The following is a 20,536-nucleotide window of genomic DNA, read 5'->3' as shown; positions in this document are numbered from 1 at the left end:
GCTAGGCAGCAGGGGGCAGTCATGTACACAGTTTGTAGTATATTCTAACTAGAAGCGTCCCCATCACCATGGGAACGCCTCTGTGTTAGAATATACTGTCGGAAATGAGGTTTCACGATCTAACTCATATCCGACAGTATATTCTAACATAGAGGCGTTCCCATGGTGATGGGGACGCTTCAAGTTAAAATATACCATCGGATTGGAGAAAACTCCCATCCTATGGTATATTAACTCCTGACTTTACATTGAAAGTCAATGGGGACGGATCCGTTTGAAATGGCACCATATTGTGTCAACGTCAAACGGATCCGTCCCCATTGACTTGCATTGTAATTCAGGACGGATCCGTTTGGCTCCGCACGGCCAGGCGGACACCAAAACGACTTTTTTTTCATGTCCGTGGATCCTCCAAAAATCAAGGAAGACCCACGGACGAAAAAACGGTCACGGATCACGGACCTACGGACCCTGTTTTTTCGGACCGTGAAAAAAAACGTTCGTGTGCATGAGGCCTTAACCTTTTGACCATTTGACCTTAGTTTGTCATTTATCTCTTGTTCTGTCAGATTACCAGCGACTTATTGTTGGGGACATCAGAGGAAGTGATCAGTGGACGCATAAGAAAAAGCTGTCTCTTCAGTGTCCAGTGTCTTATTGTCCTGAGGATGTTACAGTCGTGTGGACGGTGACTGAGGGGGACGGCAACGTCCAGGAATTATCCAGCTCTGCGGCACAGCCGCTCGGGAGGAGGGAGGCTCTGAAGACTTCTGGTTATTTCCTTGTAAAGGAAACCGATGAGTCTGATGTACAAGGACTGTTTCATATCACCAGTATAATGACATTTATACCAACAGTGAGGAAACATTATGGATCTCTTATCACCTGCACAGTTACCTCTGATGGTGAAACCAAGACCAAGAATCTTCAGCCGAAATCAGTTAATGGTAAAACTATCTGCATGTGAATGAATCTCCTGTATTAACCTTGTGTTAGATGGGTTCCTAGAATGATCATCGCTATATGTAATTTTAAGCACTGAATGTGGCTCAGACAGGGTGCTGAATCTCCTCACAAAGACCAGTCCTGTATGGAGAATTATTGGTAATTATCCATGGGAAACCAATATAACATAGTAACATAGTATATAAGGCCGAAAAAAGACATTTGTCCATCCAGTTCGGCCTGTTATCCTGCAAGTTGATCCAGAGAAAGGCAAAAAAAAAACTGTGAGGTAAAAGCGAATTCTCCCCACTTAAGGGGAAAAAAATTCTTCCTGACTCCATTCAGGCAATCAGAATAACTCCCTGGATCACCGACCCCTCTCTAGTAGCTATAGCCTGTAATATTATTACACTCCAGAAATACATCCAGGCCCCTCTTGAATTCCTTTATTGTACTCACCATCACCACCTCCTCAGGTAGAGAGCTCCATAGTCTCACTGCTCTTACAGTAAAGAATCCTCTTCTATGTTTCTGTACAAACCTTCTTTCCTCCAGACGCAGAGGATGTCCCCTCGTCACAGTCACAGTCCTGGGGATAAATAGATGATGGGAGTGATCTCTGTACTGACCCCTGATATATTTATACATACATTTATACTTTTTTCTAAAGTGAATAACCCTAATTTTGATAATCTTTCAGGGTACTGTAGTTCACCCATTCCAGTTATTACTTTAGTTGCCCTCCTCTGAACCCCCTCCAGCTCTGCTATGTCTGCCTTGTTCACAGGAGCCCAGAACTGTACACAGTCCTCCATGTGTGGTCTGACCAGTGATTTGTAAAGTGGTAGGACTATGTTCTCATCATGGGCATCTATGCCCTTTTGATGCAACCCATTATCTTATTGGCCTGGGCAGCAGCTGCCTGACACAGTTTTTTACTGCTTAGGGCTCTTTCACACTTGCGTTGTTGGGATCCGGCGTGCACTTCCGTTGCCGGAGGTGCCCTCCGGATTCGTAACACCGCAAGATAACTGAAAGCATTTGAAGACTGATCCGTCTTCAAAATGCATTTAGTGTTACTATGGCAGCCAGGACGCTATTAAAGTCCTGGTTGCCATGGTAGTGGTGGGGAGCGGGGGAGCAGTGTGCTTGCCGCCCGTGCGGCTCCCGGGGCGCTCCGGGGTGGCGTCGGGGCGCCCCATGCGCATGGATCGCGTGATCCATGCGATCGCGTGGTCCATGCGCTTGGGGCGCCCTGGCGTCACTCTGGGGCGCCCCGGGCGCCGCGCGGACGGTGGGTGTGCTGCTCCCCCGCTCCCCACTACACTTTACCATGGCAGACAGGACTTTAGCGTCCTGGCAGCCATGGTAACCATTCAGAAAAAGCTGAACGTCGGATCCGGTAATGCGCCGAAACGACGTTTAGCTTAAGGCCGGATCCGGATTAATGCCTTTCAATGGGCATTAATTCCGGATCCGGCCTTGCGGCAAGTGTTCAGGATTTTTGGCCGGAGCAAAAAGCGCAGCATGCTGCAGTATTTGCTCCGGCCAAAAAACATTCCGTTCCGGAATTGAAGACATCCAGATGCATCCTGAACGGATTTCTCTCCATTCAGAATGCATTGGGATAATCCTGGATTTTTCCGGCATAGAGCCCCGACGACGGAACTCTATGCCGGAAAAGAACAACGCAAGTGTGAAAGAGCCCTAAGTTTGCTGTTCACTAAAATTCCTAGGTCCTTTTCCATGTCAGTGCTACCCAGTGATTTACCATTTAGTATGTACGGGTGACTTGCATTATTCCTTCCCATGTGCATAACTTTACATTTGTCAGTGTTAAACCTCATCTGCCACTTCTCTGCCCAAGCCTCCAATCTATCCAGATCCCTCTGTAGTAGTATACTGTCCTCTTCAGTGTTAATTACTTTACACAGTTTAGTGTCATCTGCAAAAATTGATATTTTACTGTGCAAGCCTTCTACAAGATCATTAATAAATATATTGAAGATAATAGGGCCCAATACTGACCCCTGAGATACTCCACTAGTGACAGTGACCCAATCTGAGTGTGTACCGTTAATAACCACCCTCTGTTTTCTATCCCTCAGCCAGTTACTTACCCACTTACAGACGTTTTCTCCCAGTCCGAGCATTCTCATTTTATATACTAACCTTTTATGCGGTACAGTGTGAAATGCTTTGGAGAAGTCCAGATATACGACATCCATTGATTCGCCGCGGTCAAGTCTCGAACTTACCTCCTCATAGAAACTGATTAAATTAGTTTGACATGACCGATCCCTTATGATGCCATGCTGATATGGCGTTATTTGCTTATTTTCATTGAGGTACTCCAAAATAGCATCTCTTAGAAAACCTTCAAACAGTTTACCCATGACAGGTGTTAAACTTACCGGCCTATAGTTTCCGGGCTCTGTTTTTGTACCCTACCCTTTTTGATTGGCACCACATTTGCTATGCGACAATCCTGTGGAACACTCCCTGTCAGTATAGAGTCCTTAAATATCAGAAATAAGGGTCTAACTATGACACTACTTAATTCTCTTAGGATACGGGGGTGTATGCCATCTGGTCCTGGCGATTTGTCTATTTTGATCTTTTTAAGACGCCGCTGTACTTCTTCCTGGGTCAGACAGGACACTTTTAATGGGGAATTTACTTTTACATTCTGCATTTCATCTGACAGTTTATTTTCTTCAGTGAATACAGTGGAGAAAAAAATATTTAACAGCTTTGCTTTCTCCTCGTCGCTCTCTGCCACTCCCCCCTCATTACTCTGTAGAGGGCCGACACCTTCAGAGTTATACTTTTTACCATTTATATAATTGAAGAACATTTTAGGGTTAGTTTTGCTCTCTTTGGCAATTAGTCACTTGGTCTCTAGTTTGGCATTTTTTTTTTTTACATATTCAATTTTTTCCTTTATAGTTTTTCAGTGCTTCCTCGCTAACCTCCTGTTTTAGTGATTTAAATGCTTTCTTTATGTCATTTATTACTTCCTTTACAGTTCTATTTATCCACATTGGTTTCTTCTTGTTCCTTAACCCTTTATTCTCATAAGGTATGTATCTCTCACAATTAGATTTTAGGATGCTTTTAAAAATATCCCATTTTGTGGCTGTATTTTTATTTTTGAGGACTTTGTCTCAGTTAGTTAGGCCTATGGCCTCTCTTACTTGGCTAAATTTTGCTTTTTTGAAGTTTGGAATTTTTGTTCCTCCCTGAAGAAACGCTCTTCTGAATGATAATTGGAAGGTTATTACTTTCTGGTCACTATTTCCCAGGTGTCCCCCGACCTGCACGTCTGTTGTTCTGTCAGGTCTATTGGTTAATACTAAGTCCAGTATGGCCGTCCCTCTAGTCGGGTCCTGAACCAGTTGGGAAAGGTAATTGTCTTTGGTTATTGCCAAGAACCTGTTTCCTTTATGAGATGTACAGGTTTCAGTTTTCCAGTCTATATCTGGGTAGTTGAAGTCCCCCATAATAACCACCTCATTATGATTTGCTGCCTCGTCTATCTCGTCTAGTAGTAGATTTCCTGTGGACTCTGGTATATTAGGTGGTTTATAGTAAACTCCTATTAGTAATTTATTGTTGTTTTTGCCTCCATGTATCTCTACCCACAGAGACTCCACATGTTCATGTCCCTCACTTATATCTTCCCGGAATGTGGGCTTTAGACAGGACTTTACATAAAGGAGAACCCCTCCCCCTCTCCGGTTTTGGCGATACTTTCTAAACAGACTGTAACCTTGTACATTAACTGCCCAGTCATAGCTATCATCCAGCCATGTCTCAGTTATTCCTACTGTCATAGCTATCATCCATCCATGTCTCAGTTATTCCCACTGTCATAGCTATCATCCAGCCATGTCTCAGTTATTCCCACTGTCATAGCTATCATCCAGCCATGTCTCAGTTATCCCCACTGTCATAGCTATCATCCAGCCGTGTCTCAGTTATTCCTACTGTCATAGCTATCATCCAGCCATGTCTCGGTTATTCCCACTGTCATAGCTATCATCCAGCCATGTCTCAGTTATTCCCACTGTCATAGCTATCATCCAGCCATGTCTCAGTTATTCCCACTGTCATAGCTATCATCCAGCCGTGTCTCAGTTATTCCCACTGTCATAGCTATCATCCAGCCGTGTCTCAGTTATTCCCACTGTCATAACTATCATCCAGCCGTGTCTCAGTTATTCCCACTGTCATAACTATCATCCAGCCATGTCTCAGTTATTCCCACTGTCATAGCTATCATCCAGCCATGTCTCAGGTATTCCCACTGTCATAGCTATCATCCAGCCATGTCTCAGTTATTCCCACTGTCATAGCTATCATCCAGCCGTGTCTCAGTTATTCCCACTGTCATAGCTATCATCCAGCCGTGTCTCAGTTATTCCCACTGTCATAGCTATCATCCAGCCGTGTCTCAGTTATTCCCACTGTCATAGCTATCATCCAGCTGTGTCTCAGTTATTCCCACTGTCATAGCTATCATCCAGCTGTGTCTCAGTTATTCCCACTGTCATAGCTATCATCCAGCCATGTCTCAGTTATTCCCACTGTCATAGCTATCATCCAGCCGTGTCTCAGTTATTCCCACTGTCATAGCTATCATCCAGCCATGTCTCAGTTATTCCCACATGTCATAGTTCTCCTCACACATCACTAATTCCAGTTCCCCAGTTTTATTAGTCAGGCTTCTGGCATTAGTATACATACATTTGAGAGGTTTATGTATATTTTTTACCCTACACTTTTCCTTCTGAGCTGTTCTAGTCCCTCCTTCCATTCCTCCCCTAGTCCCCTAGTCCCATTACCGGTCTCTATCTGCACTATCTTCCCCTCCTATAATGTAATTTCCCTCCCCCCCAGTCCCTAGTTTAAACACTCCTCCAACCTTCTGTCCATCTTTCTCCCCAGCACAGCTGCCCCTTCCCCATTGAGGTGCAGCCCGTCCCTATGATAGAGCCTGTAGCCGATCGAGAAGTCGGCCCAGTTCTCCAGGAACACAAACCCCTCCTTCCTACACCAGTTCTTGAGCCACTTGTTCCCCTCCCTAATCTCCCACTGCCTTTCTTGTGTGGCTCGTGGTACAGGCAGTATTTCGGAAAATACTACCTTTGATGTCCTTGCCCTAAGTTTTTGACCTAAAACCCTAAAATCATTTTTAAGGACGCTCCACCTACCTCTAACTTTGTCATTGGTTCCGATATGGACCATGACTGCTGGATCTTCTCCAGCCCCTCCCAGTAATCTGTCAACACGATCCGCGATGTGTCGAACTTGAGCGCCAGGAAAACAACACACCGTTCGATGATCCCGGTCTTTGTGACTGATCGCCCTATCTGTACCCCTAAAAATTGAGTCTCTCAATATTCAAAGAGGTATCTCCAAAGGAAGAGAACCAACTTGCTAGCACCGCTTCCTGGAACTGGCTCCCTATGAGTCAAATCCAACTTCCCAACAAGCCTTAAGATTTGACAATGCAATATAGCAAAGTCAGCCATCCGTAGAGAGTTTTTGGGTAGCCCTTATCTCTGAACTCCTGAAGCTAATAAACACTCATTTATGCCATATTCTTATCAACTTTAGTGAATGTTTATGATGTCAGGCGTTCAGAGATAAGGGCTACAGATCGAGCCATTATAGCGGCAACTTGATGGATTCACTGTGAAACAGAGAGCCTGCAAGTCCACAAATGGACTGAAAGTGAAGCTGTAGAGGTGTCCATAGCCTTTAAAGCACCAGAAGTGCAGCAGAAATACTAATAGTAAAGAAGCAGAACTTTGAAGTCAGCTCTGGATGTGATGGAGTATACGACTTGATGAAGTCATTCCTGCTGACTGATCCTGTACACATATGTATAATCTGTTTTTTCTTTAGCCAATGACAATGCAGACATTTATATACTGTATCTGATATGTTATATATTATCTTCTAGCTAAGCCCCAAGTGTTAGATCCTGTAAAAGCAGCTCTTACGGAGTCCGGGGAGGTGATTTGTGCTCTGACTCTGCAGAACTTTTATCCAAAACATATAATTGTCAAATGGGCAACAGAACAAAATCCACTGACATCCAAAGAAGATTTCCAGGAAAATGCTGATCACACATATAATGTCTGCAGCCTGTGCACTGTCCAAGGAAGTCTCTTTAAAGATCCGAACTTTAAACTGAGCGTGACCTGGAGTCACAAAACCATGAAGGAGAAGAGAAGAGTCCTGTCCTGGAGAGACCTAGCTAACAGTAAGAAAGATACGAAAGACTCTATACCTCTCATATGTTTACAAGGCTGGTGGCCATTTCTTCCACCTTGGTCCACATTTATTAATAATGAAATTTTGCACAAAAAAAATTGAGCAGTTGTTAAGAAGACACACTCCTAAGTGTGGAGCATTTGGAACTGTATGACCTTTTTATGTATTTTTTTATTTAATTTTTTGCACCAGCTTTAAGTTAATTTACATTTTCACCAGTGACTTGCTGGTTTGTAACCGCTAGGCCTCATGCACACGGCCGTTGGCCGGCCCGCGTACAGCGGGTCCGCAATACACGGGCACCGGCCGTGTGCACCCCACATCACGGATGCGGACCTATTCACTTGAATGGGTCCGCAATCCGGGAGATGCGGTGCGGAACGGAAGCACTACGGAGTGTTTCCATGGTGTTTCTGCCCGTGCCTCCGCACTGCAAAAAAATAGAACATGTTCTATTTTTTTACACTGCGGACGGATCACGGACCCATTCAAGTTGAATGGGTCTCGATCCGTCCCGGCCGCCACACGGATGTTGCCCGTGCATTAGGAACCTCAATGCATGGAACGGCCGCACAACGGCAGAGTGCATGAGGCCTTACAAAAAATGTACATCTTGACAATGCCAACTTTTCTTGTCAATTTTCTTTTTTTGGTGTAATAAGGCAAATGGCATCAATTAATGTGTAGATTTGGCACAATTGTAAATGCAACTTCCAAAATCAGGCATAAACTAAACAATCAATGTGGTCCTCTGGCCTCTTCACACTTATGGTCAATGTTTCGTATCAGTATTTGTAAGCCGACTTATAGAAAATCTCTAGTGGAAAGATTTGTACCTCATCAGTGTCCTGGCATTGGCCAATGTCCCCCATTCCTCTTCACTGCACATAGCAGTAAGGGGGAGTTTGAATGTGGCAGTCGAGCAGATGCTGTGCAGCTTCATTCAATGTCTGTGGCACTGACAAAGTTAGCAAAGTGCTGTAGTTGAGTGTCCCAACCAGTCCTGCAGACTTGGAATGGAGTAGCAGCATGTATGCTGGACTGCCACTTAATTTAAGCTTCTCCTTAGTGCAGGGGATGCAGTGAAGAGGAACGGGGGACACTGGACCCTGGTTTTTGTGATCAGTGGGGGTCCCAGTGGTGGGGTCCCCAGGGGTCAGAAACATTCCCTATCCTATGTATAGATGATAAATGTAAATTCTAGGAAAACACGTTTAAAGGGGTTGTCCCACAAAAAATATTCTACAGTTTTCAAACCAGCACCTAAATCTGAATTATTTTGTAGTTGCATGTAATTACAAATTTAGCATAGCCACTGAGTTATTCCATAAAATGTATCTGCATAGCACCACCTGCTGTAAGGATGCATTCACACGTCAGTATTTTTACCTTTCCAGATAAACGTTTCTGTTTTTTGCGGATCCGAAAATCTGAATGACATGAGGATGCTTTTAGCATGTCATCCGATTTTTTGACGGATCCATTGACTAGAATGGGATGACAGAACGCAAAATCGGACATATAGTAGGACAGTGTATATTTTTTTTCCAGGATCCGAATAACGGAACCCACGGAACGGAACGGAATCACGGAATCGGAGAGCACCATGAGTGCTCTCCGATTATTTGCGGATTCCATTGAAAATGAATGGATCCGCATAACGTTCCGTTTTTAATCGGAACGGATGCGGAACACCAAAACGGACGTGTGAATGGACCCTTAGTTCTTTTTCTTATTTCTTTGTCCTACTCAGTGAGATGGCCGCACATGCTCAGTTTCATCCTCTAACTGCCTCCTGAGCTGTGATAGGGAGAGCATGGACACGCCCCCTGAGCTGCAGCAGTAAGGACACTCCCCTTGAGCTGTCAGCTTGATATAAATCTAGCAGAGCAATGAATGTGGAGATCTCTGGATCCATGTGAGGTGCAGGGCTGGTTCTAGCTTTGTTAGAAAGAGGTTGTCATGTCCTATATGATATCTCGTTTTCATTTTCAACATAAGTCATGGGATAACCCCTTTAAAGGTTTAATTCACTTCACTTTAATGGGAGCAGCACTGCAGTTACCAGCTCCGTCCACCACACTACAGGTTTCTGGCTCTGAAGCCACTGCAGATCAGCTGATTGGCGAGGGAGCTGGGTGATGGGCTCCTGCCAATCAGACATTGATGGCCCATCCTGAGGATAGGCCATCAGTATTAAAGTCCCGGAAAACCCCTTTAATGTCTAGTTAAGACAGGTGAGAACTGGGGCAAATCTGTTTCATGAAGACAACACTCATCAGTAACAGTTTATAGATAATTCAGTGTGTGATACATCTACCCACCCTGTACTATAACATGCACATCCATGTTTCTATGTGGTATAGGTGTAAAGTGAAGACAAATGTGCCAGACGCTCTCACTTTCTTTCAATATCTCAAGGTTTTCCGTGGCATCCTGTAATCCAGGAGGTTCCCGTACCTCATGTCCTGATGAATCAATTAAACACTCTCCAGTACAACATCTCCAGCTATTTCCCTGATGCTGTGACTGTGAGCTGGTATAAGAAGGAGAAGGACGCTCTGGAATCTGCTCCATTACACGGCAATGATAAGTATAAGACATCAGTCACTGAGTCCCAGAGACAGCCGGACTCCACATACTCCTGTACAGCCAGTCTGCTGTTCACCCCGACTCTGAAAGACCAGGAATCAGAAATCATCTGCAGAGTGGAGCATCCCAGCCTGGAGAGACCACTAGAGAGCAGCAGCGGACCCTTACGTGTGCAGGGTGAGTGCATCGGGCATGTCCATTTTACAAGAAGTTTAAAGCATCCAACCATTAACATAATTTTAGATCAAATTTCTGCTCATTAGTGTCTTAATATATCTTTATATGGATTTAAACTTTTCTTCTGATACATAGCTCCAAATCCTTTGCATTCAGATAGATTTTCATGATTAAAATGTGTCTTCCTGTAGCCACCACTAGGGGGAGCGCAGGAGCTTATTGCATACTGTGTTATTATTTATTGTCCATTCAAACATCTAGAATCATTCAGTGCTATGTCCATGCACATTTATCTGATTCCTGCTATACCAGGGATAGAATCAACCCACAGATCTTCTCTTCTGAGCTGTGCAATCTGCAAGAATGGATATGTAAGTCGGGCACAACAATAATGCAGTGCCATGGAGTCAGGTAATGGAGGTCAAACTGGATTAGGATGTGGTAGAGTAAGAATTTGAAACCGTAGTAGGGGAAGCTGGATCGCAGCGGTTCAAGTATCAAAGCACACCGGTATTGAACAACTTTAAATAGTCCGCCTAGGACTTTGATTGGCAGGAGAGACTCATGCTCTATGCATGCGCTGCCTGCCATTACTGTTTGCTCTGGTGTCTGAGAGGAGAATTGGCAGTGGAGCATAGGCAGGTAAGTGCATGACACCACGCAGGGACTTGGATCTGGAGTGGACATCCTCTCTAGGGTATAATCGCATGTTTGTTGACTTGTTTATTGACTTTTTCAGATTTCAGCATATACTTTCAATTCAGATCTGGCTGCAGAGTTTTTGCATGCCTTCTTCCCCAAAAATACACTAAACTCAGTCTCCTTGAATCTTTTCATTATTTTCTAGGTCAGCCAAAGAATAGAAAACCAGTCAAAATAACGCTGGGCAGAGAAGAGGTGAAATATTCTCTTATTCTAGAGAGATTCTATCCCAAAGATATCCAGATAAAGTGGACTTGTGGATCGGACCAAGAGACACAGACCTGCCCATCAACAGAAAGATATCCAAATAACATGGATAAAACATATTCTGTTACCAGTGAATGTACAGTGTCTGAGGAGATGATGAAGAACCCCAACTTCAAAACCTGTGTGACGTGGAGCCATCAGTCCATGGATGACCCCAGGAGCAGAGAGGTGTCTATAAGAGATAAAGGTGAGAGACGAACAGAGGGGAACAGGTATAATTAGAATTATACCAATGAGACTTTACAAATGGAGAGCAAGACACTGAGGCTGGAGAACATTGCTCCAAAGAGATGAAGATTTTATGTACCATCCATTAAATATGGTGCAGCTCACGGCTCAAGACACACTCCCTTATGTCACTTCCTGTTCCACTGTACGTGGTCACCATTATTTGGCGGGGGATGGGGGGAGGAATTGTGCAAGTCCATAATAATATAATACAGATGATAATAAGTTAGGGGAAACTATTATGAATGTATTATCTATTTTACCTGATGCAGAATAAGATGATAATGGTGGTAGGTGGCCCTTGTAAATATGTGAACTATTTTAGGGACTGCAGTCAAGCTTAAATTTGACGTGTGTTGTACATCCGAGGCAGAAAACCAAAACTGGACCTCGGATTTGTGCTGCGAATCCGCTCAAGGATAAACCCCATTTAATAATCTAGATTGTGTAATCTCCGGCTACATATTCCACAGTTACTTTTTCTTGCATGTAAATGGGATATGAAATATTCCATTCACTTGCTCTGGATATGAAATGTCAACGGTTTCACTAAGAATTTTGAAACAGAATCTGCACCTTAAAGGCTATCTACACCTTCGGAGGCAATTTGTTATGATTGCATTTTACTCATTTTTGGCTAAAATCATAGTTTCGATTGGCCTTTATTAAAATATTGAGCTGTTCTGTCACAAAGGTTTAACTGTTTTTCTAACTGACTGGTACTTTCACTTTGTGCCGGTCATCTAATAATCCTTATCTGTAAATTACTAAAAGGTGATAAACACTTATTTAAGCCACATTCTTATCAGTAAGGTAAGAACTGAGCTATAATGAGTGTGTATAATGTCAGAGAGCAGAGATAAGGAGCCATCAGCTCCTGGTCTGACATAAAGGAGAGAAAATCCAAAGGCTGCTACTAGAGCATCTCAGCTCTGTACAGAGAAAAGGGCTCCATATAATTAATAAAGACCAATTGAAAAAATGATTTTTAGCTCAAAATGAGTACAATGCAAAGGTGTACACAGCCTTTAATACTCTTCCAATCCTAAACATGTGAACATAGCCTTAAGTTGTCTTCATCTATTTATCTGTTTGCTTTAGACTTGGTTCCTCAAATTCCCATTGATTAGCTAACCTAATGTCACGTTGTGGTTTGTGCCCGCTCTCAGGTGGTATCGTCTCCCAGTGGGTATTAATGTCTGTTGCGCCCTTGCGTTCTGGCTGCGGTGTTCCGTGGTTGCTGGTTGCTAGGGGCAACGTCCTGTATCGCAGCTTCTCTGCTGTGGTTTCATGTTTACCCCTGACCTGATTAGGTACCTCCCTGCTGGGTGTGTCCTTTCAGGTGCGCTCGTTAGGCTGCTACTTCTATCTTTGAGCTTGGAGGTTCAGGGCTCAGTCTACATAACTTGTGGTCAGTTCTGTTAATTCAGGCTGTTCCTGTTCTTGTGTGCATTCTGGGGGCCAGTTCTGTTAATTCAGGCTGCCCAGTACCCTGCTATGTTTCTGTTTCTGCTATCCATGCCACGCCATGCCATGCGATACCTTGAGGGTGTCTGTACCCTGCTATGTCTTTGTTCATGTCTGTTCATGTCCATGCCTGATGGGTGTCATGCCCTTTTGGCTTTGTCATGTCTGTCTATGTCTTGCTTTGCCAGGTTTTGCCTTTGTCCGGCCACCTACGTCTCGGTATGGGCCGCCTGGTTCTGCATTGTTGTCTTCTGTTCCATTCCGTGTCTTGTACCTCACTATGCCTGTTTATGTTTCCATTCTATGTTCATTTCATGAGGGTTGCCTTCCTTGTTCATGACATCATGGCTGCGCTCCTAGGCGGTTCCATTCGGCTCCAGGTTCCATGATGGTTGCGTTCCTAGTCAGTTTCGGTTGATGTCATGTTGGTTGCGTTTCTTGTTCATGACATCATGGCTGCGCTCCTACACGGCTCCAGACGGTACCAGGTCCGCCTCCAAAAGGGGGCTCCATGAATTCCCCGGAGGTGGAATTCCTGTTCCAAGCGATGCCTTGTCCACGCCCGGCTCGCAATGCATCTCAGAGGTGCCCCCGGGACCTCCGGCACGTGACACCTAATATTTATCCCAGTGTGTGTGTGTATATTTTTATATATATATATATATATATGGTATATATAATTTGTATAAATATTAGGATATATCTATCTAATCTAGCCAAGTACTTATAGCTCAGGACTCAATGAAGCCAGAAATATAATGTAATGTGACTGTATGTGAGTGGCGGTAAGTGGCTGTGCAGTAAGTACATACCTTCCTGGGGTGCAATGTAGAATTTACTCTAGTGATAATTGTCATCTATTTGTGAACATTATACAGTGATTAAAAGTTTGTAAACCCTTCCGAATTTTAAATATTTCTGCATAAACTTGACTGCATAAGTCCTAAAAGTGGATCAAGATAACCAAATCGAACTAATAAGTCAAAATATTAGATTTTATCCTCAGGATAGCTCATCAGTATCTGATCGGTGTTGGACCGACACCCGGGACCACCGCCGATCAGCTGTTTGAATGGGACTGAGCTGCTCCTAGGCCACGTGAACGATGAACGTGATGTCCCTGGCCCAGGAAGCACAGCAAGAAGGCCATGGCACTCACAGGAGCGCCGCTGCCTTCTCAAACAGCTGATCGGAGGGGATCCTGTGTGTCGGACCCCCACCAATCAGATACTGTTGACCTATCCTGAGGATAAGTCATCAGTATAAAATTCTCGGAAAACCCCTTTAACATCATGTTTGTGAGTGGCAAAATTATGTGAACCTTTGCTTTCTGTATCTGGTGTGACCTCTTTGTGCAGCAATAAATGCAACTAAACTTTTCAGTAATTGCTGATTATTCCTGCACATCGGAATTTTAGCTTATTCTTCCATACACAATATCTTCAGCTCTGTTATTATGGTGGTTTTTCTCCCATGAACTGCTCGCTTCAGGTCCTTCCATCACATTTCAATTGGATTATGGTCAGGACTTTGACTTGGCCATTCTAAAATATTCATAGCGTTATGTAGTTTTTGGTCAATTTATGCAGAAATATAGAAACTTCTAAAGAGTTCACAAATAAGGATGAGCGAACTTTAAGTTTTGAGGTTTGGCTATTTGCTGAATTATGTTATGGATTCCGTTACTATGGACAAAAACGCAATTCAATGACGGAATTGCATAACGGAGTGCCATGATTAGAGGAACTAGAAGCTTATGGCCAGCATAACGGATCTGTCCGGTTTCCGTTATGCAGGAGAGGAGTCTACTGCATAACGGAAACTGGACAAACTTTCAAGCACCATTGTAATTATATTGTAGTTTAATTGTCATCAGTTTTTTTTTTATGTTTTGTTACTGCTGTAATTTTTATCGGATCATGTGAATCACGCAGAATTCATTGATTTCCTGTAGATTTCCCATATCATCCTGAAGTGAAGATACAGGTGCCCCCTCTTTATAATAACACTGAGGCCTCCCTGGAATGTACAATCTCCAACTGCTTTCCAGGTGTATTGAATGGGATGTGGCTGAAGAAGGACAGACTATCCGGAGAGACTCATCCTATAGCTGGAGAAGGGGCGTACAGGATCTGCAACCAGGAGTTAGGCCGACAGCCCAGTAATACATACTGCTATAAGTCATGTCTGATCTTCACTCCCACTGCGGAATCGGATCAGGGCGCAGAATTCATTTTCCAGGTGGAACATCCGAGCCTTGAGCAGCCCATGCAAAAGAGTACGGGAGCGCTGCAGATAGCTGGTGAGTATCAGACGCTGCGTTATCCATAGATATCAAATAAAAATCAGAATTAACCTGCATATTTCAGTCTTAAAGGGAATCTGTAACCACCATAGACGGTTAAGTACAGCCGTTGGGCTCCTTTAAACCCATTTAGCATATTTATAAAAACGTGTTTTGGGGGGATAGTGAATATTGTTCTGGGCATTAAGGTGTATATGAAAAAGGCTATGGCAGATCTACAGTGCAGTATGAACAGTTAGAAGCGATCTAGGTGGTGACAGATTCCCTTTAAATACATTGAATATCCATCATCACTTCTCAGTTGTAGTAGTATCCTCTGCAGAGTATTGGTAATCTCTGGCATCTCAGTCATCTGTTGGAGTGAGTTCACATGTTACAAATATATTACAACAGTTCACAGTCCGGTATATGAGGAAGGGTTTTTCGATACCCCATCCACATATAGCATTAAAAATCTGTGCAAAATTCACAGCATGCACAGGAATTCTGTTGCTGAATCGTTGCAGATTTTGCCGTTTATTTGCAGAGTCTACTTTGTATGGCCTAAGTAGCTACACCCCCTAGGCCTTATTCACATGTCAGTGTTTTGCATAAGTGAATGATAATGATGCAAAATTAGGAGTGGATCTTCCACCAGGATAAGGTATGATGGAAACATGACAGCTAAAGTCTAAGCAACAGAAGAGATATTACTGTTAGAAATTGAGTCTGGAATAATCTGGGGTAAAACCTGCTTTTACTTTCATTTTCATCTGCATTCACTGCATCGCGATTTCTATCAGTGATATCTTCCCCTGTACTGAACAGATTGCTGTCATTCTGGTTTTGTCTAAATGCGTGGAATGTCAGCTTCCAAACAATATTTCTAGCTGGTACCAAACCGGAGATAAAAGCAGCTTCCCCCCCATCCCCTTCAGTGTGGAGGAGAATGAGGGAGCAGCAGCAGAGCTGACCGCTGCAGGAGGAGAGAAAAAAACGGCAAAAATATATAGAAATGTGACATTATCATCATTGTACGGACCCACATAATAAAATTATATAATTTTTACCACACAGTAAACTCCGTAAAAAAAAATTGCACAAAATAATGTAAAAATTGCTGTTTTTTTATCTTTCCCGCTAAAAATAAAATAATAAAAGTTATTTAATACATTATATGTACCCCAAAATGGTTCCTAAAAAACCTACAACTAATCACGCAAAATAAATAAAAACATTTAGAAGAAAAAATTGAAAAGTTGTGACTGCTAGAACACAAAGGGGGAAAATATTATTGGTCCTTAAGGCTAAAATTAATGAAGTCACAAAGGGGTTAAAAATGCAATAGTGTCCCCTGAGTTGTGTGCCAACAAGATTTACTGCAGACACACATTAAAAAATATACAATAAAAAAAAGTGCCATTTTTGGGAGGGTTTTCCAATTTTAAAGTGACTGTTAGGGCTCATGCACACAAACGTTTTTTGCGTTCCGTATACGGGCCATATTTTGATTCTGTATACGGTCTGTATACGGAACCATTAATTTCAATAGGTCCGCATCCGTTGCTCAGTTCCGTGGCCCCGCAAAAATTATGAGGCAAGAGGCATCCATTTTGTGGACAAGAATAGGCATTTCTATAATGGGCCTCCTATTCTGGATTAGCAATTTACGGACCACAAAAAACGGCATGGTCGTGTGCATGAGCCCTTAAGAGGTTAATTTTGCTCCAGATTTTAGATAACAATCCCTAATGCAGAACACCAACATGTGACTAATGGCTCACTTACACTGCCCGGTTGTCGGGCAGATTATCAGGTACGAGCCTGTAAAGGTGCCGCAGATCACCCAAAGAAAAAGCGTAGCGCTCCTTCATTGTGTGAAATTATCTTTGGTGCAGACGCCGCAATCACTGTTTCAGGGCAGCAGATTGTGCGGTGTTTGGACGAGTGATTGCACTAGACATCGCTTGGCCCCTTAGGCCTCTTTCACATGGGCGTCGCGTTTGAGGGGCGGAAAAGATGCGGGTACGGTGCGGGAAAATGTGTGATTTTTCCGCGCGAGTGCAAAGCGTTTTAATGCGTTTTGCACGCGCATGAGAAAAATTGGCATGTTTGGTACCCAGACCCGAACCCGGACTTCTTCACAGAAGTTCAGGTTTGGGTTAGGTGTTGTGTAAATTTTATTTTTTTCCCTTATAAGGCTATTTTCACATCCGATCTGGATGTGACTGAAAGCATTTGTGAGACGCATCCGGATGCGGATCCATCTCACAAATGCATTGCAAGAACGGATCCGTCTCTCCGCTTGTCATGCGGACAGACGGATCCGTCTTGTATCTTTTTTTACATTTTTACCGGTCTGCACATGCGCAGACCGGAAGGACGGATCCGGCATTCCGGTATTTTGAATCTGGATGTGACTGAAAGCATTTGTGAGACGCATCCGGATGCGGATCCATCTCACAAATGCATTGCAAGAACGGATCCGTCTCTCCGCTTGTCATGCGGACAGACGGATCCGTCTTGTATCTTTTTTTACATTTTTACCGGTCTGCACATGCGCAGACCGGAAGGACGGATCCGGCATTCCGGTATTTTGAATGCCGGATCCGGCACTAATTCATTCCTATGGGGAAAAATGCCGGATCCGGCATTCAGGCAAGTCTTCAGTTTTTTTCACCGGAGATAAAACTGTAGCATGCTGCGGTTTTATCTATTGCCTGATCAGTCAAAATGACTGAACTGAAGACATCCTGATGCATCCTGAACAGATTACTCTGCATTAAGAATGCATGGGGATGAAACTGATCAGTTCTTTTCCGGTATAGAGCCCCTAGGACGGAACTCAGCGCCGGAAAAGAAAAACGCTAGTGTGAAAGTGCCCTAAAACATGGTTATAAGGGAAAATAATAGTAAATAAAAGTAAATTAGGGATGGAGGGGTTAAAAAATAAATAAATAATAAAACTCCCCTCATCCACTTGTTCGTGCAGCCCTGCTTGTCTTTTTTTTTCTTCTTTCAGGACCTGGGAGGAAAAGGACCTTTGCGCATGGTGATGGACCATATGATGAGCGCAGTGACGTCACCAAATTTTCCTCCCAGGTCCTCAAAGAAGAAGAAAGAAGACGAGACGGGCTACGCGAACAAGTGGATGAGGTAAGTTCAATTTTTGTATTTTTTTTTAACCCCTCCATCCCTATTTTACTATGCATTCTGTATTAAGAATGCTATTATTTTCCCTTATAACCATGTTAAAGATCGGGTCCCCATCCCAATTGTCACCTAGCAACCATGCGTGAAAATTGCACCGCATCCGCACTTGCTTGCTTGCGTTGCGTGAAAAACGCACGATATAGAACATGCTGCGATTTTCACGCAACGCTAAAGTAATGAGTGAAAATCACCGCTCATGTGCACAGCGCCATTGAAGTGAATGGGTCCGGTTTCACCTCACGCATTGCACACACGCGGAATTCTCGCCCGTGTGAAAGGGGCCTCACAGTGGAGGTGATCTCTGCTTGTAAATGCATCTCTGCACCTCCACTGACGAGCAGCTATGACAAGTTGAACGAGTAAGCGGATCGTTTTTTTTAAAATTACCCACAAGTCAAAAAAGATGCTGGAAGTGGTCCCTGTCCAGGTCTCGGCATCTTTGGGCCGGTCGGATTATCTTGGCTGATACTGATGGCAGCTCTTCAGCAGTGAGGCTGCAGAAGAAAATATGTCCTGCTTTCTCCAACAAGATGGAGCAACATGCCGCCCCTCACAGACCTCACTGGACGGGTTCCTGAACGGTTTATGGACGACCAAACTGTGAGCGAGGGGTTATGGTCCCCAGACTTGTGCACATTCACAAACACCATCCGCAGCATCACAAGCCGTATCAGCCGACAGAATCCGACCTGTCCAGAGATGCAGAGACCTGAACGGGGACCACTTCCAGCATCTTCTGTGACTTGTGGAGAAGTGGCTCGTTCATCTTGTACTACTGCTGGAGGCGGCTACCTTTTCATCCTGTAGAATAAGAGTCAGATATGGAGAATATACAGTGTAAATGGTGTCTTCTTTAACATAGTCCAAAATAAAGTTATTTCTTTAAATTATTCAGATTTCGGTGACAAAGACGTTCATGAAATTCACCAGCAGAACAGTATTATAATGTAATGTCTGCGTGTTCTGTGAGTATGTAACATGTATGTAACATGAAGTCCTCAGCATGCAGCTAGCATTATAATGTAATATCTGCGTGTTCTGTCAGTATGTAACATGTATGTAACATGAAGTCCTCAGCATGCAGCTAGTATTATAATGTAATGTCTGCGTGTTCTGTGAGTATGTAACATGTATGTAACATGAAGTCCTCAGCATGCAGCTAGTATTATAATGTAATGTCTGCGTGATCTGTGAGTATGTAACATGTATGTAACATGAAGTCCTCACTCAGTATTATCCAGAATGGAGACCCGCGCCCTTATATAACATACCTGCAGCTGTACTGACCTATAACCTTATACATAACAGACAGGACACGCTCCCCCAACTTCACAGCAACAATGTACCGGTTGTACATGACCAGTGATACCAGTGCTGAGGAGCCCTGACCAGCAGCTACACTGGGAGCGATCTCTGCCTCACCAGCTATGTATGTGTAGTGTAATGTGACTTTGTCTGGCTTTCTTATGATTTTACATACTGTATGTTTTAAAGCACATCTATGATGAGACAGATCTAACTTCTGTAGAATGTGTATAAAGTTACACTAAGTGACAATGAAATCCTCCAGAGCTGTAGTTCTATCAGCAACGTACTAACTGGATAATGCAGTACTGAGTGATACTCTCTGATTCCAACATTGATTCTGCCCGATCACCTTTGGACTGTGTTCACACACAGTAGATTTGGATTCTGTACATCTGAAAGGTCTGCACTATTCAGGCGCATGGAATAGTTGCATAAATGTCTGCAGCACATTTGTTAGACATGAACCTTTGCGGTTCCCCCTCTCTGCATTGATGGTACCACGATCACCCACTACAATGTATATGTAACTGTGAGACGTTAATGTATCTAATGGATTTTTAATAAAGCCTCTTTATATGTCTGTATCTGGCATTTTTGTTTTATTTCAAAATTTTCATATTTTTTCAGACTGAAAGTTTAGAAATGAGAAATGTTTTTTTTTTTCTTTTCTGTCAAATTCCCATTTATGTGAACTCCGGACTACGCCATTTTTTTTTTCATTGGTACATCAAGCGTGGAGAACTAACAGATCTGTTTTATCATCGGGACAATGGACCTCAAAGGACCATTCATCGCTCATTTTTCCATCACAGTACAAAATAGTCACTTGCTGCTTGTGAATTGACTGGTTTACAGGGAGTCCATCGCCTCATTTCCCATCTGCACTGCGGTGCACACACATATCATGTGAATCGTACTTTTTTTTTAAACTTTTGCGGTGTTTCAATCCCCCAGAAAATGAACTTCGATATGCACACGGAATGGTGCTCGTGTATTGCGAATCCGCAATACTGCCACGGAGCGCGCACGTTCGTGTGCAATAAGCCTAAGGCCTCTTTCACACGACAG

At 43.4% G+C, this 20,536-nt stretch overlaps 2 protein-coding genes across 2 annotated transcripts in view; both read left to right on the top strand.

The window, feature by feature from the left end:
• The window catches only part of LOC121008693, a 43,794-nt gene extending 42,955 nt beyond the window's left edge, over nucleotides 1-839 (top strand). The window contains exons 12-13 of the mRNA XM_040441390.1: nucleotides 570-773; nucleotides 835-839. Coding sequence (XP_040297324.1) covers nucleotides 570-773; nucleotides 835-839 — 209 coding nt within the window. The remainder of the gene's footprint in view (nucleotides 1-569; nucleotides 774-834) is intronic.
• Nucleotides 819-19,604, top strand: LOC121008482. Its single transcript, XM_040441071.1, has 6 exons — nucleotides 819-947; nucleotides 6,917-7,219; nucleotides 9,652-9,999; nucleotides 10,847-11,155; nucleotides 14,618-14,965; nucleotides 19,056-19,604. The coding sequence occupies exons 1-6, from the start codon at nucleotides 839-841 to the stop codon at nucleotides 19,109-19,111; spliced, it is 1,473 nt and encodes a 490-aa protein (XP_040297005.1). The 5' UTR covers nucleotides 819-838; the 3' UTR covers nucleotides 19,112-19,604.
• Nucleotides 19,605-20,536: the final 932 nt, after the last annotated feature.

This window comes from Bufo bufo, chromosome 7 (genome assembly GCF_905171765.1).
Source record: "Bufo bufo chromosome 7, aBufBuf1.1, whole genome shotgun sequence".
Classification (NCBI taxonomy): domain Eukaryota; kingdom Metazoa; phylum Chordata; class Amphibia; order Anura; family Bufonidae; genus Bufo; species Bufo bufo.
This window is presented reverse-complemented; position numbering and strand designations above follow the sequence as displayed.